The sequence below is a fragment of the Lonchura striata genome, chromosome 20, assembly GCF_050655825.1.
Source record: "Lonchura striata isolate lonStrDom1 chromosome 20, ASM5065582v1, whole genome shotgun sequence".
Lineage (NCBI taxonomy): Eukaryota > Metazoa > Chordata > Aves > Passeriformes > Estrildidae > Lonchura > Lonchura striata.
This window is the reverse complement of record NC_140722.1, coordinates 8,307,081-8,327,632: the sequence shown is the minus strand read 5'-3', so window position 1 is coordinate 8,327,632 and position 20,552 is coordinate 8,307,081. Positions and strand designations below refer to the sequence as shown.

The window sequence follows — 20,552 nt, the reverse complement described above, 5'->3', positions numbered from 1 at the left end:
TTATTTTGGGGCAGGACTCGGTGGCTTCATGTTTTACAAAGCGTCGCATTATTTTTCTTTCATTAAAAAAAAAAAAGTCTGCACAAAGTAAGTTGAAAAAATGTAATTATGAGTAGAACCACAATGAGTATTGTAATGTGTGTGTGTGTGTGTGTGTGTGTGTGTATACAAGGTGCTGATGCCTGCAAGTGGCACCTTGGGAACGAGAAGTGCTGGTGAAACCCTGCCAGAATCGCAGTTCAGGGTGTGCCCCTGACCTCGGTTTTATCTTGCTTGTAACTGCAATGGGTGGTGCTGATTTAAACCAGCCTTTTATTGGTGCCGTGGGAACAAGGAGCCTTGTAGTATAACCACGATGTCCAGGGAAGGGAAACGAAGGTGGGGAAGAGTCTGTAGCACATGTCCTGTGAGGAGCGGCTGAAAGAGCCGGGAGTGTTCACCCTGGAGAAGGAGGCTCCAGGGTGACATTAGCACTCCACCTCTGTGAAAGGAGACTGTGAAAGGAGCCAGATGTGAGTCAGGCTCTTCTGCCAGCCAGCAACAAGAGAACACAGTGTTCAACTGTGCCTGGGGAGGTTTAGTTGGACATCAGGAAGAATTTAACAGGAAGGGTCATTAGGTATTGGAAGGCGCTGCCCAGGGAGGCGGTGGGAGGCATTTAAGGAAAGACTGGACGTGGCCCTCAGCGCCCCGGTCTGGGGAACGTGGTGGTGTTGGGTCACCAACACTGATCTCAGAGGTCTTTTCCAGCCTAATTGATTCTGTGATAGCCGGGATGCTGGAACACCAATAGCCGCAGCCCTCAGCCGCGGGGGCTCAATCTCGAGCCCTCAGCTCCAGCTCGGTCCCTCAGCCGCCCCCGGCCCGGGCGGTGCCACTTCCCCACGGCGGCCATGCGGCGGCGGCGGCCTCTCCCGCCATGCGGCGCGGCGGCCGGCGGGACTTGTAGTCCGCGGGCTACAGCGGCGCTGCGCTGGAGCTACGCATGAAAACTACAACTCCCGGCGGTCCTTGCGGTTTGTTTTCCTTCAAACCAGCCCCAGGCCCGCCCCTCCAGGCCCTCCCCTCCGGTCCCTCCGTGTCCCGCCGCGGCCACCGTCGCCGGGCCCCGCCGCCCCGCCCCGCTCCCGGCCCTTTGACCCCGTTGTTATGCCGGGCCCGAGCCGCCGCCGCCGCCGCCGTCTCCCGTAGCGCCCGGAGCCGCCCCCGCCTCGCGCCCCGCCCGCCACGCCCGCCGCGCCCAGCCCGCCCCGGCCGCCGCCGCCCGCCTGCCGCCCGCGCGCCCAACGGTCCGCGCCCAACGGTCCGCGCCCGCCCGCGCGGGAGGAGGAGGAGGAGGAGGAGGAGGATGAAGGAGATGAAGCAGAGGAGGAAGAAGGAGCGCACGTGGGCCGAGGCCGCCCGCCTGGTGAGGCCGGGGGGGGCGTCCAGGGAGGGGGCGCGGGGGCCCCACCGTGCCCCGGGGCCTCCCCGCCGCGTCCGGCCCCTCCCCGAGTAACGGGGCGGGCGGCGCCGCCATCGCTCGTGAGGGGCTAAAAGCGGGGGCCGGGCCCGCCTGGAGGGCGCGGGCCGTGCTGCCGGTTCCCCGCCCGGTCCCGCGGCTCCCCCACCGGCCGCTGTGGCCGGGTGTCCTGCGCGGTTGTTTTCCCTCCCCAGCCCGGTGGGAAGGAGGCGCGCCCCGGGCGGGCGAGCGCGGCCCCCGGCCCTCGGTGGCGAGCTGCCCGCCCGCCGGGCGGGGCTGCAGCGGCTCCCGGGATGGGACGCGGGAGGTGCCGGCCCGCAGCGGTTCCCTGCGTGCCGGGCAGTGCTGTGGGGACGGTTCCGCTCATTCTCTGCCTTTCAGATGGTTTTAAAGCTCCGTGGGAGGGACGGGAGCCTCCGGAGAGGGCACGGCCGCTGTCAAAAGTTTCTGGTTTAATTACCGAGGGTGCGGGGTCTTTCTGTGCACCGGCAGCGCCCGAGGGCAGGCGGCGGGTGCTGGGCTGCCGCAGCAGCAGCTGGACTGAACATCCTTGAGTCAGCCTATATTTGGTCACTTTTGGGTTTAGGAGACGTGGCCATGGAGATGTCTCAGTCCTTTTGTCTTAAAGAATCTCCTTGTTGAAGGTTTCAACTTCCAAGCCCAGCTCTGCTCTGGTGGTGTCTGTGGGAATGCCGCTGTCATTGGACTGTTGCAGTGGGAGGAAGGTGACTTCCCTCTGCGAAGCCTTTGAGCCGGATGTGTCTTGAACCTCAGTTATGAAGTAGGAAATCTAAAAAAGAAAAATAACTTCAGTTTCTTTCAGTGAGTGAGTCAGAGGTTTGATTTAAGGGCTGCATGCCGAGGTGTCTAGGCTGGCTGGGTGGTGTTTGGGTGGAAGGAGCTGGCTCTCTCCTGGTGACCCAGTGACACAGGTACAGCAGTGCCAGGGATGGAGTGAGGGATGATCCAGCTACTTGGATGCGAGTGGATCCCATGGTTCCTCCGTAGCCCTGTCAGTGGTGTACAGACATGTGCTCCTTCTATGTAGCCCCTGGACTTCTGCAGAAATGGATTTATAGAGCTTGAGGGTGGTTTGTTTCCTTGTTTTTTCTGTGTTGGGTGTTTGTTTTGGTTTTGCCAGCCCAGGTTATGTATTGAAGCATGTAAACATTCAGAAGGAGCAGTGTGGCTGAGTCCAGTGAGGCTCATGTCTTGTACTGAGGATGTTCAGGATAACTCTTGGTGCTTCTAAGTAAGATTTTTTTGGCTATTGGAGTGTTTTCTTACTGCTTGCCAGGAGAAAACCTAATCAGACAAGCATCTGACTTCCAGCAACTTGCATCATCTTTTGTGTGTAAATGATAATATTTTAGACTCATGTGGCTTTGCTTGAAAAACTGGAGGAGGGCATAAGGCAACTACTGTGGAACTTCACAGCAGGAGCCTGGTGGTCTCATCCTCCATCCTGCATTTCTTCTTGGGATCCAGGTTCTTTGAACCAGGTGTGTCACTGCAGATGGCAGGGATGCTTTCCTGGCAGGTGACCCTGGGGGCAGAGGCTGTGTTATGTGACCTTGCACAAAGTCAGCTCACTGAAACCTCCCGAGCCCTGACAGGTGAAAAAAAAAATCAGTATTTGTAGGCTGCCTAAAGCAGCACATGAGACTGTAACTCTGAAGCAGTCACCTAATACATCTCCTCACCCTTGTGTGATGGGGAAGGCATTTCTTCACACAGTCCCTCTCACCTGTCTTCTGGCCAGGACCTTGGGCACGGTGGGTGCATGAGATGTCTAAGCCTCAACAGCATCTTACAGCCATTGATGAACCAGAAATAGAACGATCTCATACTAGATTATCCACTTAAAGAGACCTACAGTTGCGTAGCTGCACTCCAGCTTGCAGGACTGATTGTAAATCCACTAAAAATAGAACTTTATTTCACACTAGGCTTACACATGCTCCCTGTCAAATGCTTTTAATTTCCCTCTCTGACGTGTGCTGGTGTATTTTGTATTCTGCTCAACATTTCTGAGAATCACAGGCAAAAATGTTCTTCAGTGTTGCTCCTCCTACAGAGCCAAAACTCTGCACGTTCCATAAAATAAACTTCAAAGGTTCATCTGGATGCCCAAAGCCATGGCAGGATCCCACAAGTGCTGTCAGAGCTAGATGACCAGTAAATTGAGGAAGTGATATAAACTTCCATGATTAGGGGCATAGGAACCCTCAGCTACCACTGCTATAAATAGTGGAGGGGGAAAATTCTGTTTTGGGGTAAGGTATAGCCAATATTGAAGTTGTAGCTCTGGGTGGAAGGCTGATTTGGTGCTGGGAGTGTCAGGTTGGAGAGGGATAGAAGGCACAGTGCTGGAGACTGGGATTTGGTGTCTAAAGCTTGCAGGATCCTCTCCTCCAGTTCTTCCATTAAGTGCTCTGTATACTTAATACAGCTCTTGATTGGAAATTGTTCCCCTGAGCATAGATTCTTTTATCTGTATGTAAATGCTCCTTTGTGCTCAGTTTTAGGCCACATACTTCACTTGCTGTGTCTGTCACTGGAGAGAGGTTTGAATAATTCCCTGATTTTTTGCCACAGATATGTTGTATTTTGCAAATCTCACTGGCTCAGGAGCAATGAGTTTCCCCGTGTCAGCTGTCTGCAGCCTTTGAGTGATGGGGTGACAGCTCAGGAGGGAGACATGGAGACCTTGTAACCTGTGGAGGGAGAAAAAAGTGTGATGGAACTGTTTGGAATTTAATTAGTTTACTCTCTCTGAATATGGCTCATCACTTGCTTTGATTTTTCTTTACACTCTTTGTGTTTTCATTGGGTTTTAAATCAAGTTAATTCTCTAATTCTCTTCCCCATGAGATTCTTACCTCATTCTCAGAAGCTTGTGAGCTTCAGGCATCTGCAGAATACTTGTTGGGTGGATATGATTTGAGAAATTCCATTTATAGAATCAAGGTTTAGATTGGAAGGACCTTTAAAGATCATCTTGTTCCACGCCCCTGCCACAGGCAGGGACAATTTCCAGTAGTCCAGGCTGCTCCAAGCCCCATCCAGCTCAGCTGTATCACAAGACAAGTTGAAGTGCAGAACTGCATTTGGGTTTTTCATTACTTGTAGAGGGTGGAGATGGTCTGGGGTGTAAACGTTGGCCTGCACAACTTTGGGGTGGTTTTGCTCATGTCCCATTGGCATGGCTGCTGCAGTGACTCATTTCTAGATGTTACTGATAAGAAATGGGGCATCTAGGTCCTTCCTCTGGCTTCCCACACGAGTCAGACTGAGAGACAGCACCGTGTTGCTGACTCCTAAAACGTGGGGACAAATGACACCAGGGCTGTACATTGTGTGGCCATGATGCTGGGGGAATTCAGACCATGGTTATGATCAGGAAGTTGCTGTTTTCCATGTCTGTTCCAGGCTATGGCCTGTGCCTGTCTCAGCCTCTTTTTGCTCGTGGCCCCAGGTCTGTGGAGCTGGGTGCCTTTGCATTCCAAGAGCAGCACTGTCTGCTGCCGGGGAAGGCGCAGGAGCCGGCGCGTGGTCAGCAGCTGTAGGGTAATCTGCTCCCAAAGAAACTGCGTGGTTTACATCTACTGCAGCTTATTTTTGCTCATTGTTTCCTGTTTATGTGGATAATCTTCTTATCCACAGAAATGTCCGGTCCTCTCTTTGAATCCTTGAGTTTTTGCTTCTAGACATTTTGGAGCAGTAAGTTCCACAGGCTTAAAAAAAAGAAAGTAATAGCCTTTTTACTTATTTGTATATAACTGACAATTTTATTCTTGCTATAATATATGAAAGGATGAGTTGTTATTTATTGTGTTGCTTTTTAATATCTGATTTTCTTCATTTTATGTCAAAGGCAAGCCCTCAAGTCTTTTTAGTGTCTCTAGCCAGTTTTTTTTTTCCCAAATACTTTACTGTTTTTTTGTCCTTTTCTGAATTCTGTCCTTCTCTGACATGAATTCTGACTCTTAACTTGTGGTTCCCTTCTTGGGATGGAGTGAAGATGAAATTAATTCAGTAATCTAAGGAAGGTACAGTATTGGATTGTATAGCTGCACAGTAATACTTTTAGTGACAAAAAAACACTGGATGCTTTGTGGAGAGGTAGGAAAAGGTTTTACACTGTTACGGGTCACTGACCACTGTTCAGTTTGGAAGGTTTATGTGGCAGCAGCTCCATCTAATGTATAGTGAAGTCTGGTAAAGCTTCCATTGGGGTCAAGGCCCAATTCTGCTGCTTTTTCTCCTCCATGTTTGTATTTCAGTTAGTTGGGGAAGAGATGAAGGTGAAGCCTTTTGTGGCTTTGACTCATGTTCAGCAGATCTTGAGATAGCCTGAAACTTTCCTGTGTGTCTTTGCAAGTGAATCAAGTTTGAAGGGGCACATTATTTGGTCTAGGCCACAGCTGATGGAGTAGTTCTGGGAATGCACAAGCCAATTCTGTAATGACACTTGGTCTTTCTGTCTTTTCAGGTGCTGGAAAATTACTCAGATGCTCCTATGACCCCAAAACAGATTCTGCAGGTCATAGAGGCTGAAGGTCTAAAGGAAATGAGGTTAGTATTGATGATTTTGTCTAAACCAGTGTGCAGCATGGGGGAGGCAGTGTATGAAGGCTGGTGTTACTTCATACAGTTCTGCCTCATTCCCAGCCCACTTTGCTTCCCTTTTTTTCTTTTCAGCCTGGTAATTTCAGATGACAGTACAGACATTTATATACAGATTGTGAGCTTTTTTTTTTTTTTTTTTCCACTGATAATAACTGGAAGATGTTCTTGGATTTTTAGATAATATACAGAGTCCCTTCATCCATCTATTGTGAAGTAAATGCCTCTTGCAGATCAGGCCTCTGCGTTGTGCTGTACTTACCACTCACTCTCATGGTTCTCACATAAGTAGCTCCCAGCAGTTTCTGCTATTGTGACTTGAGTTTGAGAGCAGTTTATCTCCTCTGATGCTTCATTTCCAGAGCAGACATTATATTTTAGAAGAGACTTGTCACTGGCTTGTGCTCAGATTCTTGAGCACCAGGAGAGTGCAGCTCACATCACATGGTTGTGGCTCTTGACATTGTAGGAAGAGATGCCCATCTCAGAGTGGATTTCATGTGGAAAAGAACCTGATATAAAGCCTTAGAAAGGGCAGAAGTGGGAGACTGCTTTCCTTGGTTAAGTTCCTGTGAGCTTCCATCTGTTTCCATGACAGTAGTAGAAATACAGAGTGTCTTGCAGCTCAAAGAAAGTGGGTAACTGTGATAGTCCAAATGCCTCAGTTACTGCTGCCTGGCAAAAAAAAAAAAAAGGAAGTTTGAAAAGCTGCTGTCCAGGGATAGACTTCTAACAAACCCAGATGCAAGGACTGTTTCTAGTCTTGCTTCTCCCTCCCTTTGGTTCTGTGGACTGTTTTTCACTGTGGTGTTTGCATTTCCCAAACCTGTATTTTACCCAGCTACAGAAGGTAAACTGATTTCTTCTGGGACCTAAATGTTAGCTTGTTTGTGCTCCTTGTTTGTGTGAAATCAGGAAACAGTTGGGGTGTTTTGAATAGTGAAAATCAGTGATGTCTACATAGGTGTTGGGTGTGGGACCTGCTGTTGTTTGGAGAGGAATGAGGCTGATGTGTGCTTCTGCATCAGATTTGGACCTGTTGGAACACCCACCTTGCATGGGCTTACAAGAAGACTGGGGAGGGACTTTTCACAGGCCCATGTAGTGGTAGGACAAGGGGCAATGGACTTAGGTGAAGGAGAGTAGATTTAGATTGGATATTAGGAAGAAACTCTTCCCTGTGAGGGTGATGAGGTCACGGTGCAAGTTGCCCAGAGATGCTGGGGCTACTCCATTCTTGGAAGTTTCCAAGGCCAGGCTGGACAGGGCTTGGAGCAACCTGATCTGGTGGAAGGTGTCCCCCCTGCTCTGTGATGCTTTCTGAGATCTTCTCTGGTTTGGATATGGGGAGTGGTTTCAGTAGAATTCAGACAGATTTTAATGAGGATCTTCGTAAGAGGAGCTTTGCTTTAATCAATCTTCTACATCTCTCTCATGTAAGTCCTATTACCTAAGCAGGCAGTTGAAGATCTCTGTGTGCAGGCTGTCCCCTGCCAAAGATAATAGCAGGGCTCTTCACACACATAAATTATCCTGTGCTTTCCCAGTTTTTACAAGTGACCTGTCACACTGTGTAAGTAAAGACCAGACTTTGGAACATGTGTCATGTTAAATCCCACAAACCTAACTCATTCCTTTAAAGGTTGATGGTTTCCCTTGGGATATCTGCTTTTCCTTCCCTGGCCATTAATTTTCTGCTTTAAGAAAAGATTGTTTTCTTCAGAGCATGATTGTTTGCAGAATAAAGGCAGTGAGCCTGCCTGGCTGAATGTGCAGCGGGCTTTGCTGGTGCTTGTATAGAAGCTCTTCCTGAAACTCCATTTCCTGAAGGAAATAGCTCAGTGCCTTGAGATGTTTTTCCTTCTGAATCAGTTCTGAGGTGGGGCTCCCTGGTTGGGGGGTCATGCTGCTCTGCTGGGAGGGCTGTGTTCCATACCAGGCACTGACGTTCCCATGAGCCAGTACTGTGCTGAGTTCAGCTCCTGGTAGAGTTTTAACTGCTTGGTTTTTTTTCTTGTTTTGGGGAAAATTACTTAGTGTGCTGTTTTAAGAGAGCTCTGTGGCTAGTGAGTGTGCTTGTAGTGTCTGGTAAACACAGAGGGGAAAATACTATCTTAACAGGAGAGAAGGCTGGAAATTTTGTTCACATGATCTGAAAGTGATACAGGGTAACTTTGCCTGTTGCTGTAGCATGTGAAGAAATATCTAAAACCTAAGAGCCTACAGTGTGGAAACAAATTGTTCTATGTTTTCAAACTGACAATGATTTTCTTTGAAATATTTTATCTCAGTCCAGTTTTCAGTTTCACTTTTAGTAGGAATGCAGTCAATAGTGCTGTAATGTGTCTTCCAGACAACTTTCTGCCCGTACATGTGGGACTTACTGGAAAACACCATATTACGTGGCATAGCAGTTCCATCATTGTGAGTGTAGGATGGGACTTTAACCAGGGAGTTATGTAGGAAGTAACAAATGAGAGCATCAGAGCCTTTGTATCGAGCTCTGCTCAAGTAGTTTGGTCAGTGACATATCAGGGAGACATTCCAGTAACAATAAATCTGGGGGTTTTATAAAGTCAATCCAACATTGAAGGATTCCAGGAGAGGAGGGGAGGAAACAGGTAGTAAAAGTTAGAAATGTCTGAAAACAGATGAGGATAGCTTTAAAATTAGTGTCACATTTGCTGTTTGCTGTGATGTGTAAGGCTGATGTACAGGTCAGAATGAAACCAGTGACACTGTTCTGACTGAAGTGCCTGTTCCATAAAGTTAATAGCATCACCTCTGTTCCCCTCATCAGCTAAAGGATGCCCATTTAACCAGATCTCTCAGGCTTTTTCTTGATAGTCTGTTTCTTAAGCTCTCTCCTTTCTCTGTCTCTGTTGCAGTGGCACATCTCCCCTGGCCTGCCTCAATGCCATGCTCCACTCCAATTCCCGGGGAGGGGATGGGCTCTTCTACAAGCTCCCTGGACGCATCAGCCTTTTCACACTCAAGGTAAATGCTGAGCTCTGCTCCCAGCTGAGGGTCCAGGGGTGAGTTCTGCTCCTTGTGCAGGGTTGAGTGTTACCCTGTCTTTGAGCATCACGAGCAGTGAGATCATCATGTGAGAGAGGGTCTGGAATTCATTATTTCCTTGGACCTTTCAGCTGTATTAAGCCATCCATGATGAATTCCTTAAAAAAAACCCCAAGTATTATTTCTTGAATTGCACAGGCAAGATGAATCCTCTTACTGCAGTACCTGGTGTCCAGCTCAGGTGGCTGCTCATCAGAACAGATCTGTGCACTCCCTTGCTGCCAGCCACAAGGGAAAACAGCCAACCAAGGATTTGGTCTAAGAGCTTGTAGTGACAAGTAAAATCTTGATAGGCAAATGTATTCTTCTGGCTGCTTGTTCTGTGTTCCGCTACATTCTGTGTTATTTTACATCAATATTTTCCTCAGATCTTGAGATCTCTCTGGAATACTTTTTTTATTTTTAGTTTACTGTTACAGTAATATTAAATATTGAAAATGTTTATGGTCTTGAGCTTTCCTTTTGCATTGTTTTGTACTGTTGGATTCCCTGATAAATATCAACTTGATAGATATTAGCTATTTAATTTCCATCTTTTTTCTGCTGTTAGAAAATGCTGTTGAATTGACACATTTTGCTGAAAATAGATGGCATTTAAATGACTTTTATTGTACAAGTAGGAAATACATCTCCTAAGCTTGCTGTCTTAGTGTTTGGCCACTCTGATGTTACTTGTTCTTTCATAGTGAGATGCTTCTCTTTAATGTGAAGTCATTACTTACAGAAAATTATGACATATTATGAACCTTTCTGTTACATTAATTATTATCAACCTGGTATTTTGGATATGTACTTGTCTAGGAAGGGGCTATGAAGTGCTTCTAATTTAGGTGACTTCTGTTCTGCCGTGAGCCCAAATATGCTTTAAAATACCTTCTGCATCAAGAATTAAAATAGGGAAAAACTTGAAGGTTAAAGGATATCCAGTTAACTGGTCCCATTGGCATTGGGAGAGAGGGAGGGCTGTAGCCACCCCAGTTCTGTTCCCCCTCTAGAAAGATGCCTTGCAGTGGTCCCGGAACCTGTCAGTGCCAGAAGGGGAGGAGCTGGAGGACACAGCAGATGCCGAAAGTTGTGGGTCCAACGAAGCCAGCACTGTGAGTGGTGACAATGATGGTAAGTGTCTGGTGACATTAACCTTAAACTCCAGGACCTACTTCTTTGTCTGACTGAGAGCTCATCTCTTTCAGTGTCTCTTGACGAAACTTCTTCTAACGCCTCGTGTTCCACTGAATCTCAGAGCAAGGGACCTGCTACCAGGGAGAGCTACAGAACTGCTTCCCAGGTAGGAAAAAGTGAGACTAATGGGAAAGATTAAGCCTCTCAAGGGGAGCTTTCATTACTGTTGGGGTGGTAGGACAGGGACTATTTGTGCATAAGTTCCTCAGAGATAAGTTACGAGTCTATCTCGTTGGACAAGAAGTGGCAGGATGATGAGGTATCATGTATAGGAAGACAATTTTGAATTCTCTGGTAGTCCTAAATGTAGTGTTGCCTGAAGATTCAGCTAGGAGGAGCCAGGCAGCTCTTTAACTGAGGAACATACTGCTTAGAAGATTACTATACTCTTCCATAATGCCTTCATTCCCTTGTTTTGTTTTTGATTTCTGTTACGGTCTGCAGACAACCAAACAGAAGAAAAAGACAGGTGTGATGCTGCCACGGGTGGTGTTAACCCCACTGAAAGTAAACGGGGCACACATGGAGTCTGCCTCAGGTGAGCATGGCTTTGGGGGGGCTCCTAATGACCTCAGAGATTTTTCTCAGTCAGTCCCCAGTCATTTGTGTTTGCCTGAGGATTTCTGTAACACCTTCTTGAGAATGAGTGAGATTGTAGAGCTGTGTGTATGTTTAACTCCCTCAAAATAGTTGGTACCTGGGCAATACCCTGTAGGAGATTTGTTAGTAACAGAGAATTCCTGTATGTTAAACTGCTCTCCCAGTTGGGTTTTGACTGTTCTTTGCATATTTTTATGATGTTGTTTTGCATTTAGGCTTCACAGGAAGGCATGCTGATGGGGAGAGCAGCAGTACATCCAGCAGCAGCAGCAGCTCCTTGGCGCTGTGCAAAACCAGCCTGCGCAGCAGGACAGAGATAAACAGGGATCCTCCACAGCTGCTGAGGGGCATCCGGAAGCCCACAGCTGGTATGTGCTCCTGGGTAAAGGTGGAAGAATAACTGGTCATGCTGAAGTCCATGAGTATCTGAGAAAAGAGCACCAGGAGGCATTTGATGACCTGAGGTCACAAGCCAGGCTTTCCACCTTGAGTGTTAGTGACAGAATTGTTTAAAAGTTTGCCGGGTCTGAAGAGCTGCATTAAGAATTGTACCTGAATGTGGCAGAACTGTGACCTCATGTCAGAATTCCAGATGTGGGTTTATTAATTACTGCGCTGGGGAGTCATTCTTCACACTTGAATACTGCAGTCTTTATCATCTCTCTCGCTTCTTTTGTTGTAGCTTGACACAAATTTCAGCCCATAATGCTGAAATACTTTTTTACAACAATGTTAATTTTATTTGCCTGTCCTTAAACTCCAGGACAAATGAAACGGAATAGGGGTGAGGATATTGATTTTGAAACCCCAGGCTCCATCCTTGTCAACACGAACCTGCGAGCGCTGATCAACTCCAGGACCTTTAACGCACTTCCATCACACTTCCAGCAGCAGCTGCTTTATCTCCTGCCTGAAGTCGATAGACAGGTACGAGCACTCAGGTGTTCTCCCTTCCCTGATTACCTCTTCAGTGTGGAACAGCTGGAGCAGATGTGTTCTGTTTGTCCTGGGTCTGTCCTGCTAGGTGGGGGCTGATGGGCTGATGCGCCTCAGTGGCAGCGCTCTGAACAACGAGTTCTTCACCCACGCTGCACAGAGCTGGAGGGAGCGGCTCGCTGATGGTGAGTGGCTTTGCTTTCCTGAGTGTCTGGGGAATAGCTGCTCATTTTGTAGAACTTTTGGTTTTCTTTTGCAGCTAATGAGTGGGAACTTAGTAGAGCTTTGCTTTGTATCTAGCTGTATTTCCCTCAACTTTTTCTTTTTTTGTATTTAAAATCAAAGATACAATTTCTTTTGGTACTATAGGACCTTCAGCATTAAGTGCTCAAGGTGTAAAGTAGTGCCAGGCTTATTTTGACTTATTTTTCCTTAAATGGTGGCCTGTCTGTTAAAACATGTTTTTTTCTGGAGCCAGAGGTAGCACATGGATCCAGAGTGGGATGGGGAGCAGGGTGTTAACAGTAGTCTGTCTTTCATATATTTAGCTGCAGTACTGTTCAAACACTAGAGGCTGTATTTGCAGAATGAGTTTTGTTTGGAACTGAATTCCAGTCTCTTGCTTACATGTAGGTGAATTCACCCACGAGATGCAAGTTCGAATCCGGCAGGAGATGGAAAAGGAAAAGAGAGTGGAGCAATGGAAAGAGAAGTTCTTCGAGGACTACTACGGGCAAAAGTGAGAAATGTCCTGTTTTATCCATGTTTTATGCAGGTGGCTGAGTTTCTGTTTGTGGATACCTGAGCAGATGTAGCATAAACTCCTTGAAAAACACAGGTTGTGGGATGAATTGTTCCAACTGTTGTTCTGGGAAAGTCCTTAGTGGAATTGGCTGAGTTCAGCAGAATTTTGTAGCCCATCTCTTTAGTTTCCAAGAAAAGTTGATGGTATTTTCCATCACAAATTTTTGGGACCTTTTTCTCATTCCATGTCATAGCAATGTGGAATGTGTGGGTTCTCCCCTTGCAGGGTGAGTTAATGAGGCTTTGATGACTCTCTGCCCATGTTGGCACTATTCAGTAACACTGAAATTGGGGTGAGCTTTAGCTTTTAGCTGACTTTTGTGTTTGCCTTATAGGTTGGGCTTGACCCAGGAAGAATCCCAGGCGCAGAATTCGGTGCAGGAGGACGCTGAGAACAGGACAGAGCTGTCTGTTAAAGGAGAGGCGAGGCTGCCGCGCGGGCCGACCACGCGCCAGAGGGACGGGCGCTTCCGGAAACGCTCCCGGGCCGACCTGCGGTGCCGGGCCAGGAGGAGCCTGTACAGACTGCGGGAACCTGAGCACACCGAGACTCCCAAAGAGCCTGCTCCCGTGGGGCCAGATCCCTCACTTCATAAAGAGCCAAAGCCTGAGACAGACCTAAAGAAAGATGATCTGACCAGCCCCTCGGCCGCAGGATTGAAGACACAGAGTACCGAACTGCACCTCTCTCCAGAGACTTCCAAATCAAACAGCAAATCAGAAGATCCATCATTGGCAGCTGCCAGCAGAATTCCCAGCTTGCCACAGGAGAGCTCTGCTCAGGAGTCCAAGGAGCAGAAGAGGAAAAGCTTTGAGGAGGCTGCCTCTGCGTCCTTCCCCGAAAAGAAGCCCCGGCTTGAAGATCGTCAGTCCTTTCGTAACACAATTGAAAGTGTTCACCCAGAAAAGCCACAGCCTACTAAAGAGGAGCCCAAAGTCCCACCCATCCGGGTAAGAAAGAGCTTTAGAGCTGCTGTGTCTCAGGGCTGCTGTGCTCAGTAGTATCAAAACATTATTAAAATGTCAAGTGTTGCCATCTTAAGGGAAGGAGTCAAAGGGTTTCATTGGTAGAGCTGGTGAAGTGCCTCTGACTGCCATGGTTTGCTGTAATATTTAGACAGGCAAAGAATGGAAAATCATCCCAAGGTCTTTGCACAAGAGCACAGGGTAACCTTGACTTACTCCCTTTATTTGCATTTCTGTGGCTACAGAAACACTGCCTGAAATGAGCTGACTGACTGCAAAAGACCTTGAAATCGTGTTCTTTATCCTGTATGGTTTCTGAGTTCTTTTCCTTTGCTTTTTGATAGAATCTTAGTGTTCCTCCTGACTTTTCCCATTTTGACCAGGATAACCATTTTGGTAGTTTCAGGGCAGTCATCCTGGTGTAGAGAAGACCAGTTTAATCTCTGAAGACATGAATATAAATAACTTATTTCATATTTGCCTGCAGGCTCTGGTAAAACAATATTAGTGTGAACTGAGCTTTACAGATCACAGAGCAGAGGTTGTGGGACCATGCTGCTTCTCTGTCCAAATTAGTTTCTAAGTTGAAATTTTTCTTGAATTTTTGTGCTAAGAATGGTGATGAGCAGTTGCCAGTAAAACACATTTCGCTGGAGATGGTGTTAGAACTTACCGCATTTCCCTTTCTTTCAGATTCAACTTTCACGTATTAAACCACCCTGGGTGGTTAAAGGTCAGCCCACTTACCAGATCTGCCCCCGGATCATCCCCAGCACGGAGCCCTCCGGCCGGGGCCGCCCCGGGGCCCGGACCCTCGCAGACATTAAGGCCCGTGCTCTGCAAGCCCGAGCCCAGCGCGAAGCCGCCACCGCCGCCATCGGAGGAGGGGGCGGCCCCGGCGGGGGGAGAGGCGCCGATGAAGGAGGCGGTGGAGGAGAATCCAGCGGCCGTTCCCAGCACAGAAGATCCAAGAGAGCTCATGGAAAACGTGCGTCAGATCTACAGCGAGCACAGCTACAGCTGTCTGTTCATCTGAGCGGAGGGAAGGCTGGCTCCAGAGGGGCTGCTCAGGAAGCCAGCGTGAATTCCTGCCTCTCTTCCAGACAAGATCACTCTTCCCCAAAAAGCGAAAGGAGCAGCATTCCGGGCTGTGCCACAGGGTCAGGGGACACTCAGCCTGGTGATGGGTCACCCAGGAGGCCATTCTGTGGTTCTCTGACTGTGTCATCCTTGGACAGTGCAACTCCTGAGGGGCAGGAGGAGAGTCCCGAGCAGCTCCTTCATGATCCAAGGACCGAGCTCCCATCTTGTGCTGCATCACAGGAGAGCACAAAGCTGGGATGTGTGGTTCCTGTGGCGACCAGTCTGTTATGTTCTGGGGGGCAGGGAGCTGGGGTCAGTCCCACGGAACACAGGGCTGTGGTGGAACCCAGAGATGTTGGTGCTCCCACCATACAGCTGGATGTAAAGCAGAATTCCTCCTGTTGTCCTTTTCCACCAGAATTGTCATCAGGTGTCACAGAACACCATGATCCAGAAAAGGTGTCTGGTTTTAGATATAACAACTCCCAAACATTTCTGGAAAAGTGTGGTGCTGATAATACTTCCAAAACGGTGACTGTTGGAGTGAAGAAAGTGATGCCTACAGTGTGTGATGCTGCACAGCTGCAGACAGGGAAAGGCAGTGATGGCAAGCAGAGTAATGAGGAACAAAAGGCAGAGGCTCTACTGCAGCCCTCTGTGCATGGTGACTTTATTTCTCAGAACAGGATAGATACCTCTGAAAAACTCCTGCAGCCAAGGGAGAGCTGCCCCAGAACTGAACCAGAAAACACACATCAGCCCATGGGAGAGACTCAGGAGTTGAAGAGACGTGGAGATGAAGAAATACGGAGTACACACAGTGAAACAACAGACACTGCTTCCGATTGGGAAGGGGACATGGCTGATGAGAATGTGGAGGTGGAGATGTGTTTCAGAAGTGTCAGCTGTAGGGAGGTGGCTGGGAAAGGCTCTTCCTGTCATAGCAGCAGTGAGAAGCACAGTGGGATTAGGTCAAAACCATCTGTGGAGACGGAGAGTTCAGCCTGTTCTGGGGACTTGGCTGCACCTCAGAGGTGGCGACTCCAAAAAACCGAGCGTCCAGCCAGCTCTGCTCAGCCCATGTCCTCCATCGAGACCAACAACCCTTTAGTGATGCAGTTGCTGAAAGGGAAGCTTCCACTGGAAGAAGTTCTCCCAGTGTCTCATGTCAACATCAAGCTGGAAATTGCACAGCCAGTGCTGCAGAAGCAGTCAGAAAGCCTCTCCCTACAACTGGACAGCAGTCGCTGTTTTGGCAAAGAATCTTCTCCAGATGCAGGAATAAAGACGAGTGCCCAAAGCAGGAGCGATGATGTTCACTCAGTGAGATCTTCCATAGATCCCCAGGAAAAAAACTGTGGATCAGGAGCAGCGTTGCCTAGAGCAGAGGGTGTAGAGGATCAGGCTGTCCCAGAAAAACATTCCAAAGTTAGTTCGACTTTAAGCTGCCAAGACCAACTGGCAAACGTGGCAAGTGCCTCTCTGAAGTCTGAAGATGTGGACCCTCAGGAAAGAACATTTTCTTCCTGTAGCTTTGAGGAGCAGAAAGAGTTGCCCAAGGTCCACCGGTTGCCACAACACAACCCATTAGGAGGTGTCACGGCAGGTAAAAGCCCAGAGAAGCTGAATGCCTCTGCAGAGCCTCGGTTTTTATCTCCAGGTGTAACTTCTCTTGGACCAAACCAGGCAGGAGGTGCATTAGTCAATAAAAATTATGGTGGGGTTCAAGGCAAAAAGCTCTTTGGTTCTGGTTTTCCTTCCAGCCCCAGCGTGAGGCTGCACCACTCCAGGGCTTTGGAACACAGTTCAGCCATGGAAACCTTGTCCCCTGGCAAACAGATTCCCTTGGACAAGGGCTGTGCACTGGGAGAAGGAATCCCAGCTGCCAGGGAGGAATGGACTTCAAAGCAGCACAGCAGCACCCCGGGAGGGATCAGAAGTGAGAAGGTGCTGGTGTGTGGCAGCCCAGCCAAGAGTAATGCGGAGAACCGGGGGGACGTGGCCCAGCAGCCCACGGAACTGGCCGGGCACACACAGAGAGAGCCACTGGTCGTGGACTGGCCCTTCTTTAAGTTTTCAAGGGATCCAGGAAAAGGACAGTGTCACCCTTTGGAGCCTTCATCCATCCCCTCTCAGCTCAATATCAAGCAAGCGTTTTATGGGAAGCTTTCAAAGCTGCAGCTTAATTCCACCAGCTTTAATTATTCATCCAACACTCCGGCTTTCCCCCGAGGCCTTGCTGGGAGCGTGGTGCAGCTCACCCACAAAGCGAACTTTGCTGCGAGCCGGAACACGGCCCTGGCTGTGCAGATGTTTGCTGACAGCAGCAGCGTCGACGAGATCTCGTTCCAGTGCTCCTGCAGCCTCAAAGCCATGATCATGTGCAAGGGCTGCGGCGCCTTCTGCCACGACGACTGTATAGGACCCTCTAAGCTCTGTGTATTGTGCCTTGTGGTGAGATAATAAATTATGGCCATGGGACAGGTTGTATATTCAGTGTGTGTATTTTGATAAGGACTGATCCTAATGCCTGTACACAAAGTACACAAAGTACTCTCTGTTCATAGTAGAAACGCTGTTACACTTTGTTTTGGTGAGGAACGTTGAGCTGCCTTCCCACGGAGGTCGACAGTGCAGAGCTCATTCCTGCTTATGGGGACACCCTGCTCTGGGTGGGCTGTGCCCCATGGGAGCGATCCTGCTGCTTCCTGCTGTCATGGAAATTCCAGCTGTGCTCTGGTATCACGCTGAGGCTGACGCCGGGGGGAGAGGCCGTTCGCTGTGGCAATCCCTGGACCTTCTGTGGAGGAAATCCTTACATCTAAAGGAACTGGAAGATGGTGTTTGCCATTTCAGGGCTGCACAAGGTGAGGCCCTACAGTCTTCCACTCTCCCCTTCTGCCATCTCCATTCCCAGTTCGTGTGGGAGGTGCTGCTGTGCAGTGAGTGTAAACAGAAGAGCTGCCCTGCAGGGATTATCCCATGCAGTCTTTGGATGCTACAGCAGGATGTGGTGCCCAGGGATGTGCTACAGCCCACCATGTGCCACATGGAACCCACGTGGAGGATGCAAGATGAAGAGGAAAAATAATGTTGGGGCAAGTGCCAAGCAAATGCCTTCTGCTGGCCTGCAGGAAGCTGTGTGGCTGGGGAACTGTTCCTGGCTGAACTGGCCCAGCAGCTGTGCCTGCCTCCTTTGGCCAGCTTCCACAAACTGCTGTGGAACACGGGAGGTTCCCTGGAGCTCAGTGATGGGGTCAGTGAGCTCTGCACTGCAGTTTTGTGGTGAGGACTTGAAACCCCACAGCAGCTGAGCACCTGCGAGCATCGAGCTGTGCATCTGTGTGACCATCACCTAACATTTAAAGCAGTGTTCTTTCCTATTTTTTACTTTCTTTCTTTTTTTTTTTTTTATATTTTCATTCTTGGATGTATAAAGTGAGTTACTTGGCTCCTGTAAGTATCCTCTCTGCATCTGTTTGATCATATATTTATATGTTGTACACAGTACTGGCCAACTCTGTAAATGGATGTAATGTACATAGAGCATAAAGGGTTCTTTTTTTTTTTCCTTGGATTTCCAGGCTCTACGGCAGATTTGCATTCAAGTGGTGTTAGTTATTGTCAGAGCCACTGTATTCCGTCTTGCCTGACGTGAGGCTCACCACGCTGGGGTCTTGGTTCCAGCAGCCTCCCCGTGCCCCTGGTGCCCGGGTGGACTGTGCTGTGCAGGCTCAAGGATGACCAGGTGGGATTTGCTGAGCCGAGCTCACTCCCCCATTGCTCATTTAAGCTCTTGCCAGTTTTTGCTGCACCTGAGCTCCCAGGGCATGGCTGTACCTGCACTGCAAGGAGGTGAATGAACATCTATGTGCATCCAGAGAGGGAGAGCAAAACTGCAGTTCTCTTCCTCTTTGGAGCAATTCCTAATCAAGAGTTAATTGCTTCAGTGAGGGGGAGAAGCCGCTGGCTTATTCAAGCGGGCAGTAGCAAGAATTTTAGGGAGTTTATTTTCATTTTTTTCTTGTCCCTTTTCCAGTTCCATCCTACCTCCCTTCACCATGCACTTTCTTTCAGCCGTGCAAGTTCCTCTTTCAGCCACAATCGTGAGGGGTGGAACAAGTTCAGTCCCCGAGATGGTTTTATCCTCAATGCATCCACCAGCCTCATCCCACGAGAATGAGAGCCCGGTGCAGCGGCACCCCGGCCTGGGCAGGGCTGCGGTGCCGGTGGGGGCGAGCAGAGGTGTGGAACCTGCTTACCAAAGATGGGGAGCAGAGCAGGGGGCTGGCTCTGCCTCCTGGGGGGCCACTGCAGTGTTCAGCTCGGACTGGTCTGGGGGGCAGAGCCCTCGGGGGGGCCTGCTCGTGTCTGTCCCTTGTGCTATTGGAAAAATAAACACTGTAAAATCTGCTTGCGTGGTTTCAGTCCTTTTTCTGAAATCCTCCTCCATTCTAAGGCAATGTGGCTTTTCCTTTCCTCTCTTTTAACTGCAGCTGTTCCAGAGGGGAGGGGCTGTGTTGCTGCTTGGCTTTGTTAAATCTGGTTTTATGCATTTAGAGAGCACTGAAGATGGTGCAGCTCCTGCAGAGATGCTGTGTGGCTCTTGGGGAACGGACACCCTGGAGGCTCTGAGAGCCACGGGGGTTGTGGGACACTGTGGGAGCCCTCCACAGTCACAGGGGCTCCCTGCCCTGCTGGGGTGACGCCTGTGGGCAGCAGCACTGAGACTTTTCCCAGTCTCAGGGCAGGTCCTGCTGTTACTGCCCTCATTGTTGGATAAATGGATCTAAAAATGTTTCTCGAGAGCATAAATATGATACCAATTACAGGTGATTGAAACTATTTGGAAACTCGCTTTATGGCCGAGTCCTTTCTCTTTTCTGGGCAGTAAGGAAATAACATGTATTATGATTCATGTGTCTGGGTTCTGCAGGGTGAGCAGGGTTCTCCTGCCTGGGGCTGTGGGAGTGCTGAGATCTGTGTGGTGACACAATCCCTGACTTCCTGGCATTCCACAGCGCTGCCATTGCAGAACAGCAGCGATGGCCTCGCACACGAGCTGGGGCTCAGGCAGCAGATGGTCCAGCACCAGTATTTGGGGTGAAAAAAGGCTTCTGTGGTTTTTGGTGGTTCATTGATGTTCTGACTCTGGCAGGCTGTCTGCACATAGAATACCTGGATAATCTAAAAAAGCTAAGTACAAGGAATGCAAAAAATGGGTAGAGTTGTTACTTAGCCAAGCTTTAAAACTCAGTATTTAATCCTTTCCTGATTTATTGGGGTGGGAGGTGATGGCATCAGGATTGGCTGCCTCTGGAATAGGGGAGCTTGGGGGTTTCAAGAGTAAAACCCATTAACATCAGAATTTCACAAAGAGCAATACACTTTTGTCCTTTTTTGTCTCTCTGTGATATTTATGTGCCAAGTAACAGATTTTGTTTCTCCCAGCCCGGCTGCTGTTCGGCTCTGGCTCTGCCGTGCTTGGTGGGGCCATCTGCAGGCATGGGGACATCCTGAGTCGGTCTGGCCAGGGGGCTGAGGAAGCCTCAGCAGGTGATGCCAACTGGTTTGCAGCTGGTGTGGCCCAGCACTGCTTATCCCTGTGGCTCCCATGCTCCCTGGGAAATCTGGAAGCAAAGGAGCCACAGGCTCAGTCAAACCGATGGTGTTGGACACAAAACTGCTGGTGCTGTGCTGTCAGACATCAGTGAATCCTGTGGATGCTCCATTTGGGATGTGCTGTCCCTGGTGATCGTTACAAGCACAAACATTCAGCTGGGTCCTCCTGGCCTCGCAGCAAATCCCAGAAAGG

General features: G+C 49.0%; 1 protein-coding gene across 1 annotated transcript; it reads left to right on the top strand.

Annotated features, from left to right (window-relative positions):
• The first annotated feature begins 1,154 nt into the window (after window positions 1–1,154).
• ASXL1 (ASXL transcriptional regulator 1) lies at window positions 1,155–19,150 on the top strand. Its single transcript, XM_021527388.4, has 12 exons — window positions 1,155–1,408; window positions 5,958–6,040; window positions 8,980–9,088; window positions 10,165–10,285; window positions 10,360–10,454; window positions 10,793–10,886; window positions 11,164–11,316; window positions 11,712–11,875; window positions 11,973–12,069; window positions 12,518–12,623; window positions 13,024–13,639; window positions 14,348–19,150. The coding sequence occupies exons 1-12, from the start codon at window positions 1,349–1,351 to the stop codon at window positions 17,198–17,200; spliced, it is 4,551 nt and encodes a 1,516-aa protein (XP_021383063.2). The 5' UTR covers window positions 1,155–1,348; the 3' UTR covers window positions 17,201–19,150.
• Window positions 19,151–20,552: the final 1,402 nt, after the last annotated feature.